The sequence below is a fragment of the Oncorhynchus clarkii genome, chromosome 3, assembly GCF_045791955.1.
Source record: "Oncorhynchus clarkii lewisi isolate Uvic-CL-2024 chromosome 3, UVic_Ocla_1.0, whole genome shotgun sequence".
NCBI classification, from domain to species: Eukaryota; Metazoa; Chordata; class Actinopteri; order Salmoniformes; family Salmonidae; genus Oncorhynchus; species Oncorhynchus clarkii.
Window position 1 is genome coordinate 89,185,947 of NC_092149.1, and position 9,687 is coordinate 89,195,633.

At 49.6% G+C, this 9,687-nt stretch overlaps 1 protein-coding gene across 2 annotated transcripts in view; it reads left to right on the forward strand.

Annotated features, from left to right (window-relative positions):
• LOC139405540 (ras-associated and pleckstrin homology domains-containing protein 1-like) overlaps window positions 1-7,242 on the forward strand; it is a 131,927-nt gene extending 124,685 nt beyond the window's left edge. For both annotated transcript variants that reach the window (XM_071147955.1, XM_071147953.1), the window contains one exon: window positions 4,385-7,242. In XM_071147955.1, coding sequence (XP_071004056.1) covers window positions 4,385-6,448 — 2,064 coding nt within the window. In that variant the 3' untranslated portion in view covers window positions 6,449-7,242. The remainder of the gene's footprint in view (window positions 1-4,384) is intronic.
• Window positions 7,243-9,687: the final 2,445 nt, after the last annotated feature.

The window sequence follows — 9,687 nt, forward strand, 5'->3', positions numbered from 1 at the left end:
GTAGTCGGGACATCAGTGTTGCGGTGTCCAACGTGGACACTGTCATTTCATGGTCCGTTCCAGGGGTGACTGACTGTGTCTGTTGTCTCTCCCCTCCACTGTTCTCCCCAGGAGAGGAAGGTCAAGTCAGTCAAGTTTCATACGGTGCCCCTGTGCACTGGAGGGACGGAGGTTTGAGGTTTGGGGGGTTACTCTCGTTTTAACATTAGACTTCTGTAATCCGCACGTTTCTTCAGAACACTAACAGAACTGGGTCACCCTTGGTAACAAGTGGTTTAATGTGTGGTTAATGATGTTTGGTAACTGAGGCTGTGAGACTCGTGACGGTCTGTTTCTGACCACACAGCACTGGTGTGTTACTGTGTTACTCTACAGCACTGGTGTGTTACTGTGTTACTCTACAGCACTGGTGTGTTACTGTGTTACTCTACAGCACTGGTGTGTTACTGTGTTACTGTGTATCCTAATTACTGTGTTAGCGTTTTTCACTACTCCCCTGGCTTGTGTGTGCTTCCGTATCCTGTCTGGGTATCACATCCGAACACTGATGGGTCTACAGTCTAAATATGTCTCTTGGTCAGAGTGCAGGAGGACATTTCCTTGTGATGTGTGTTGTCAGTCGTGTGTTTTTAAAGTCCAATTCTACTCTTGAGTTGCCATTTGTTTAGTTTTTTTCCTGAATGTACAGGTGGTCTGTTGAATGTACAGGTGGTCTGTTGAATGTACAGGTGGTCTGTTGAATGTACAGGTGGTCTGTTGAATGTACAGGTGGTCTGTTGAATGTACAGGTGGTCTGTTGAATGTACAGGTGGTCTGTTGAATGTACAGGTGGTCTGTTGAATGTACAGGTGGTCTGTTGAATGTACAGGTGGTCTGTTGAATGTACAGGTGGTCTGTTGAATGTACAGGTGGTCTGTTGAATGTACAGGTGGTCTGTTGAATGTACAGGTGGTCTGTTGAATGTACAGGTGGTCTGTTGAATGTACAGGTGGTCTGTTGAATGTACAGGTGGTCTGTTGAATGTACAGGTGGTCTGTTGAATGTACAGGTGGTCTGTTGAATGTACAGGTGGTCTGTTGAATGTACAGGTGGTCTGTTGAATGTACAGGTGGTCTGCTGAATGTACAGGTGGTCTGTTGAATGTACAGGTGGTCTGCTGAATGTACAGGTGGTCTGTTGAATGTACAGGTGGTCTGCTGAATGTACAGGTGGTCTGTTGAATGTACAGGTGGTCTGTTGAATGTACAGGTGGTCTGTTGAATGTACAGGTGGTCTGTTGAATGTACAGGTGGTCTGCTGAATGTACAGGTGGTCTGCTGAATGTACAGGTGGTCTGTTGAATGTACAGGTGGTCTGTTGAATGTACAGGTGGTCTGCTGAATGTACAGGTGGTCTGTTGAATGTGCAGGTGGTCTGTTGAATGTGCAGGTGGTCTGTTGAATGTACAGGTGGTCTGCTGAATGTGCAGGTGGTCTGTTGAATGTGCAGGTGGTCTGTTGAATGTGCAGGTGGTCTGTTGAATGTGCAGGTGGTCTGTTGAATGTGCAGGTGGTCTGTTGAATGTGCAGGTGGTCTGTTGAATGTACAGGTGGTCTGTTGAATGTACAGGTGGTCTGCTGAATGTACAGGTGGTCTGTTGAATGTACAGGTGGTCTGTTGAATGTACAGGTGGTCTGTTGTGGTCTGTTGAATGTACAGGTGGTCTGTTGAATGTACAGGTGGTCTGTTGAATGTACAGGTGGTCTGTTGTGGTCTGTTGAATGTACAGGTGATCTGTTGTGGTCTGTTGAATGTACAGGTGATCTGTTGTGGTCTGTTGAATGTACAGGTGGTCTGTTGAATGTACAGGTGGTCTGTTGAATGTACAGGTGATCTGTTGTGGTCTGTTGAATGTACAGGTGGTCTGTTGTGGTCTGTTGAATGTACAGGTGGTCTGTTGTGGTCTGTTGAATGTACAGGTGATCTGTTGTGGTCTGTTGAATGTACAGGTGGTCTGTTGTGGTCTGTTGAATGTACAGGTGGTCTGTTGAATGTACAGGTGGTCTGTTGAATGTACAGGTGGTCTGTTGAATGTACAGGTGGTCTGTTGAATGTACAGGTGGTCTGTTGAATGTACAGGTGGTCTGTTGAATGTACAGGTGGTCTGTTGAATGTACAGGTGGTCTGTTGTGGTCTGTTGAATGTACAGGTGGTCTGTTGAATGTACAGGTGGTCTGTTGAATGTACAGGTGGTCTGTTGAGTGTACAGGTGGTCTGCTGAATGTACAGGTGGTCTGTTGAATGTACAGGTGGTCTGTTGAATGTACTGGTGGTCTGTTGTGGTCTGTTGAATGTACAGGTGGTCTGCTGAATGTACAGGTGGTCTGTTGAATGTACAGGTGGTCTGTTGTGGTCTGTTGAATGTACAGGTGGTCTGTTGAATGTACAGGTGGTCTGTTGTGGTCTGTTGAATGTACAGGTGGTCTGTTGAATGTACAGGTGGTCTGTTGAATGTACAGGTGGTCTGCTGAATGTACAGGTGGTCTGTTGAATGTACAGGTGGTCTGTTGAATGTACTGGTGGTCTGTTGTGGTCTGTTGAATGTACAGGTGGTCTGCTGAATGTACAGGTGGTCTGTTGAATGTACAGGTGGTCTGTTGAATGTACTGGTGGTCTGTTGTGGTCTGTTGAATGTACAGGTGGTCTGTTGAATGTACTGGTGGTCTGTTGTGGTCTGTTGAATGTACAGGTGGTCTGCTGAATGTACAGGTGGTCTGCTGAATGTACATGTGGTCTGTTGAATGTACAGGTGGTCTACTGAATGTACAGGTGGTCTGTTGAATGTACAGGTGGTCTACTGAATGTACAGGTGGTCTACTGAATGTACAGGTGGTCTGCTGAATGTACAGGTGGTCTGCTGAATGTACAGGTGGTCTGCTGAATGTACAGGTGGTCTGTTGTGGTCTGTTGAATATACAGGTGGTCTGTTGTGGTCTGCTGAATATACAGGTGGTCTGTTGAATGTATAGGTGGTCTGTTGAATGTACAGGTGGTCTGCTGTGGTCTGCTGAATGTACAGGTGGTCTGTTGTGGTCTTGAATATACAGGTGGTCTGTTGTGGTCTGTTGAATGTACAGGTGGTCTGTTGAATGTACAGGTGGTCTGTTGAATGTACAGGTGGTCTGTTGAATGTACAGGTGGTCTGCTGAATGTACAGGTGATCTGCTAAATGTACAGGTAGTCTGCTGAATGTACAGGTGGTCTACTGATTGTACATGTGGTCTGTTGAATGTACAGGTGGTCTACTGAATGTACAGGTGGTCTGTTGAATGTACAGGTGGTCTGTTGAATGTACAGGTGGTCTGCTGAATATACAGGTGGTTTGTTGTGGTCTGCTGAATGTACAGGTGGATTGTTGTGGTCTGCTGAATGTACAGGTGGTCTGCTGAATGTACAGGTGGTCTGTTGTGGTCTGTTGAATGTACAGGTGGCCTGCTGAATGTACAGGTGGTTTGTTGTGGTCTGCTGAATGTACAGGTGGTCTGTTGAATGTACAGGTGGTCTGTTGTGGTCTATTAAATGTACAGGTGGTCTGTTGAATATACAGGTGGTCTGTTGAATGTACAGGTGGTCTGCTGAATGTACAGGTGGTCTGTTGAATGTACAGGTGGTCTGTTGTGGTCTGTTGAATGTACAGGTGGTCTGTTGAATGTACAGTTGGTCTGTTGTGGTCTGAATGTACAGGTGGTCTGCTGAATGTACAGGTGGTCTGTTGTGGTCTGTTGAATGTACAGGTGGTCTGCTGAATGTACAGGTGGTCTGCTGAATGTACAGGTGGTCTGCTGAATGTACATGTGGTCTGTTGAATGTACATGTGGTCTGTTGTGGTCTGCTGAATGTACAGGTGGTCTGTTGAATGTGCAGGTGGTCTGTTGTGGTCTGCTGAATGTACAGGTGGTCTGTTGAATGTTATGCATCAATGCAGTGCTACCAAAATAGGACACTAATGTCTTCCAGTGTTTTACCCAGTCTGGCAGTTTAAAATAACAATGTTTGCTTTCTACCATTTTAATAGTAGTAATGTAACCACTTCTATATCATAATCTAACTCAGATTTCTCTCTCTTGTTTTCTCTCGCTCCCTCTCTCCTTCTCTCAATCTTCCTCTCGTTCTCTCTCCTGTTTTCCCTCTCTCGTTCTCTCTTTCCCTCTCTCCCTCTTTCTCGTTCTCTCTCTTACCCTCCCTCCCTCTCTCCCTCTCTCGTTTTCTCTCCCTCTCTCGTTTTCTCTCCCTCTCTCGTTCTCTCTCCCTCTCTCTTGTTCTCTCTCCCTCTCTCTTGTTCTCTCTCCCTCTCTCTCCCTCTCTCTCTCTCGTTCTGGCTCTCTCTTGTCCTCTCTCTTTCTAGTTGAGGATGGAGTCAGTGAGCAGACCCTACCCTCTGACGCTGCCCCCCATGCACCAGTCAGCCCCCCCATCCCGAACTAGCTACACCAGTGTCTCCCCTGAATCCTCGCCCTCTCCCCCCGACCCTCCCCCTCCTCCTCCTCCACCTCCCCCTCTCCCCAACCCCCCTCACCAGGCTGCCCCCACCCTGTTCGTTAAGTACAGCACCATTGCCCGCCTGCAGGGTGGCTCCAACCAGACTGCCAATCATTACAATGTCCAGCCAATGGGGCAGCAGCAAGGCCCTCCAGCCCCTCCCCTCCAGTCTGTCAAACCCAACTACAACACCATGCCATTGGCTTCCACTCTCCACAACCCTCCCCCTCCTCCTCCCCCCTGCTCCATGCCTTCTCCAGGCTCTGCCATGGCCTCTCTGAGGCTTGGCCCCCCCAGCCCTGTTCCTCAGTTCATCCCCCCTCCTCCCCCCCAGGCCCAAACCCTGCCCCCCCCTCCTCCCCCAGAAGAGGACCACCAGTGCCCCCCTCTCAGTAACACCGGGCTGCAGCAGTTCCTGGCCCAAAAGTTCCCCAATATGAACTACGACTTCTCCGACCTGGATGGCCAACCTGTGTCCCCTCCTCCTCCTGCCCTCTCCCCCCCCATGTCACCCCCTGCACCTCCCAGAACCTTCTCTGGTGTTTTCCCACCCCAGACTGCTCCTAAGACCTTTGGTCCAGGGATCCCCTTGTCCCCAGTCTCACCATCCCCTCCTTCTGGTCCAATGAAAAAGCAGCAGAGCTTCTCGACAGGCCATTCACCCAATCAGCCGCCTCCCACCATGCCCAAACAGCACAGCTTCTCCTCTAAGACCCTCCCCCTGTCCGCCCCAATCTCCCCGACCCCCTCCCTGGTCAAACAGATAGTCAACCAGTTCCCCGGAGCCCCCCTGCCACCCCAGTCCCCCCCGGCCGTCAAGACCAAACCAAGATGGCAGCCAGGGGGTCAGATCCCCCCCCAGTCCCCAGAGTTCCCCCCTCCTCCCCCTGAGGACAGCCTCGACTTCCCCCCTCCTCCCCACTCTGTCCCCACCCCCGCTCCTCCCCCTCTCTCCCCTGCCAAGATGGGCTCTCCTATTAAGAAGTCTCCCTCCTCCACCTCAACCGGCTCCTTCGGGAAGAGGGGGCCTCCTCCCACCCCCCAGCGCGCCTCCTCCATCAAGTCTAACTCCTCAGGGGAGTACCAGGAAGAGGCCCAGGTCCAGAGGCAGCCTAAGAAGGTGGAGTCTCTGGTCAGTAAGTTCGCCCAGCCTGCCCTCGGCTCCTGCAACTCCTCTGCTGCCTCCTCTTCTGGATCTCCTGCTAAGGACTTGGGGCCTCCTGCTCCTCCTAAACCAGGCAAGCTGAACCTGTCAGCTCTCCCTCTAGCCCTCCAGGGTCTACAGACAGGGCAGCACTGCCAGCCCAGTGGAGACTTCCCCTCTCCTCCTTCAGAGCTCGATTACTTCCCCCCACCTCCTCCCGACTCTGAGCTGCTCCCACCGCCCCCCCTCCTCTCTGAGCTCCACCCGGGAGCCCCCAGGGTCGCAGTCGTCAACCCCCAACCGCAGGCCACGCCCATCTCCCACCCCGTCAGCCAATCATCATGGAAGACCCAGTCTCTGAAGAAGACTCCGCCTCTGACACTGCACAGGCTGTCCCGGAGCAACACGGTCCAAGACCCCTTACCCCTGTCCCCCCCGCCCTTTGCCTGTCCCCTGCCCCCCACCTCCCCCGGGGTACCTAAGGGGGGCGGTACCCTCTCCTCGGTCCAACCCAACTTCCTGGAGGACCTGAACCGGACCTTGAAGAGGAAGTCCATCACGCGGCACGGCTCCCTCACGCGGCACGGCTCCTCCCGGCTGGAGCCCGTCTCCATGGACGACATGGCCCTCCCCCCTCCTCCCCCAGAGCTGCTGCTGGACCAGCAGAGGGGTGGACAGGTCGGGGGCCACGGGTACATGTCCTCAGGCTATGCAACGTTACGGCGGGGGCCGCGCCCTGCCCCGCCCAAACGGGACCAAAGCACCAAACTGACGGGAGAGTGGTAGCTAGGAGGTAGCAGGGGAAAGATGAGGACTAGGGCTTAGCTACCCAGGCTATAGACCCATCAAGGCTACAGACTGACTACAGGCTATAGACCCATCAAGGCTACAGACTGACTACAGGCTATAGACCCAATCAGACTACAGACTGACTACAGGCTATAGACCCAATCAGGCTACAGACTGACTACAGGCTATAGACCCATCAAGGCTACAGACTACAGACTGACTACAGGCTATAGACCCTATCAGGCTACAGGCTACAGGCTGACTACAGCCTATAGACCCAAACAGGCTACAGGCTGACTACAGACTATAGACCCAATCAGGCTACAGATTGACTACAGCCTATAGACCCAATCAGGCTACAGACTACAGTCTGACTACAGACTATAGACCCAATCAGACTACAGACTGACTACAGCCTATAGACCCAATCAGACTACAGACTGACTACAGCCTATAAACCCAATCAGACTACAGACTGAATACAGCTTATAGGCCCAATCAGGCTACAGACTGACTACAGCTTATAGACCCAATCAGGATACAGACTGACTACAGCCTATAGGCCCAATCAGGCTACAGACTGAATACAGCTTATAGACCCAATCAGGCTACAGACTGACTACAGCTTATAGGCCCAATCAGGCTACAAACTGACTACAGCCTATAGGCCCAATCAGACTATAGACTGACTACAGCCTAAAGACCCATCAAGGCCACAGGCTACAGACTGAATACAGCCTAAAGACCCAATCAGGCTACAGGCTATATGGAGCCCACAGGCCGCTCTCCCCCAGGCCGCTCTCCCCCAGGCCACGGTCGTATTCACTAGACACCAAACGGAAGAAAAAGGACCGAAACTGGGACTGAGGGACTACCTGAACTTGTCCAATAAGAAACTCTTTTTTTTTGTTGCAAAAACGTTTAATTACGGTGAACACTAATGAATTCGACCCTGAACTCAGCCCGTCTCCTCTTCACTCCTCTCCTCTCATGCCACACAGACAGGACTGAGCTAGAAGAAGAATCTTGTTCCTTGTAATCCCAGATTGTTATTCCTTTACTCTGTCTACGTTATAATAACTCTATGAAAAGAGAGCGAGCCAAACCACCTATCAAGCTTTTCCATGTGTTTGTGCCGCTTTGCATTGAATTATAACACAATATAAACAGGTACCGTTTGGGGTTTGGGAGGGATGTCATGTGGGGGGGGGGGGTACATTTTGTGTTTTTATATCAGATTATTTAATACCTGAAAGATATTATTATTTTAAAGTTACGTTTTTAAAGCGTAGTGAGTGAATATGAACTGGGAGTAGTAGAGACCAGGGATGATGTGGAGATGGCTCTGGTCCAGGGTGTTACGTGTGGCAGGTTCAGCTTCAGCAAGCCACACGTAACACCCTGGACCAGAGCTAGTGTAGAGACAGACATGTGTGTGTGTGTGTGTGTATAGGAGCAGTATACAGGGAGGATCCCTGGTGTAGTTGGATATGGGACAGACACTAGTGTAGTTGGATTTGGGACAGACAGACACTAGTGTAGTTGGATTGGGGACAGACAGACAGACCCTACTGTAGTTGGATATGGGACATACAGACACTAGTGTAGTTGGATTGGGGACATACAGACACTAGTGTAGTTGGATTTGGGACAGACAGACAGACACTGGTGTAGTTGGATATGGGACAGACAGACAGACAGACACTGGTGTAGTTGGATGTGGGACAGACAGACCAGGCTAACACCCCCCATTTGGTTGTGTTTGAAATGGCCGCCTATTCCCTACGTAGTGCAGAGGGCCCATAGGGCTCTGGTCTAAAGTAGTGCACTATATAGGGAATAGGGCTCTGGTCTAAAGTAGTGCACTATATATTATATCTTGGCCAGGTCGCAATTGTAAATGAGAACTTGTTCTCAACTTGCCTACCTGGTTAAATAAAGGTGAAATAAAATAAAAAAATAAATATAGGGAATAGGGCCCTGGTCTAATGTAGTGCACTATATAGGGAATAGGGCTCTGGTCTAAAGTAGTGTACTATATAGGGAATAGGGCTCTGGTCTAAAGTAGTGCACTATATAGGGAATAGGGCTATGGTCTAAAGTAGTGCACTATATAGGGAATAGGGCTCTGGTCTAAAGTAGTGCACTATATAGGGAATAGGGCTCTGGTCTAAAGTAGTGCACTATATAGGGAATAGGGCTCTGGTCTAAAGTAGTGCACTATATAGGGAATAGGGCTCTGGTCTATAGTAGTGCACTATATAGGGAATAGGGCTCTGGTCTAAAGTAGTGCACTATATAGGGAATAGGGCTCTGGTCTAAAGTAGTGCACTATATAGGGAATAGGGCTCTGGTCTAAAGTAGTGCACTATATAGGGAATAGGGCTCTGGTCTAAAGTAGTGCACTATATAGGGAATAGGGCTCTGGTCTATAGTAGTGCACTATATAGGGAATAGGGCTCTGGTCTAAAGTAGTGCACTATATAGGGAATAGGGCTCTGGTCTAAAGTAGTGCACTATATAGGGAATAGGGCTCTGGTCTAAAGTAGTGCACTATATAGGGAATAGGGCTCTGGTCTAAAGTAGTGCACTATATAGGGAATAGGGCTCTGGTCTAAAGTAGTGCACTATATACAGGGAATAGGGCTCTGGTCTAAAGTAGTGCACTATATACAGGGAATAGGGCTCTGGTCTATAGTAGTGCACTATATAGGGAATAGGGCTCTGGTCTAAAGTAGTGCACTATATAGGGAATAGGGCTCTGGTCTAAAGTAGTGCACTATATAGGGAATAGGGCTCTGGTCTAAAGTAGTGCACTATATAGGGAATAGGGCTCTGGTCTAAAGTAGTGCACTATATAGGGAATAGGGCTCTGGTCTAAAGTAGTGCACTATCTACAGGGAATAGGGCTCTGGTCTATAGTAGTGCACTATATAGGGAATAGGGCTCTGGTCTAAAGTAGTGCACTATATAGGGAATAGGGCTCTGGTCTAAAGTAGTGCACTATATAGGGAATAGGGCTCTGGTCTAAAGTAGTGCACTATATAGGGAATAGGGCTCTGGTCTATAGTAGTGCACTATATAGGGAATAGGGCTCTGGTCTAAAGTAGTGCACTATATAGGGAATAGGGCTCTGGTCTAAAGTAGTGCACTATATAGGGAATAGGGCTCTGGTCTAAAGTAGTGCACTATATAGGGAATAGGGCTCTGGTCTATAGTAGTGCACTATATAGGGA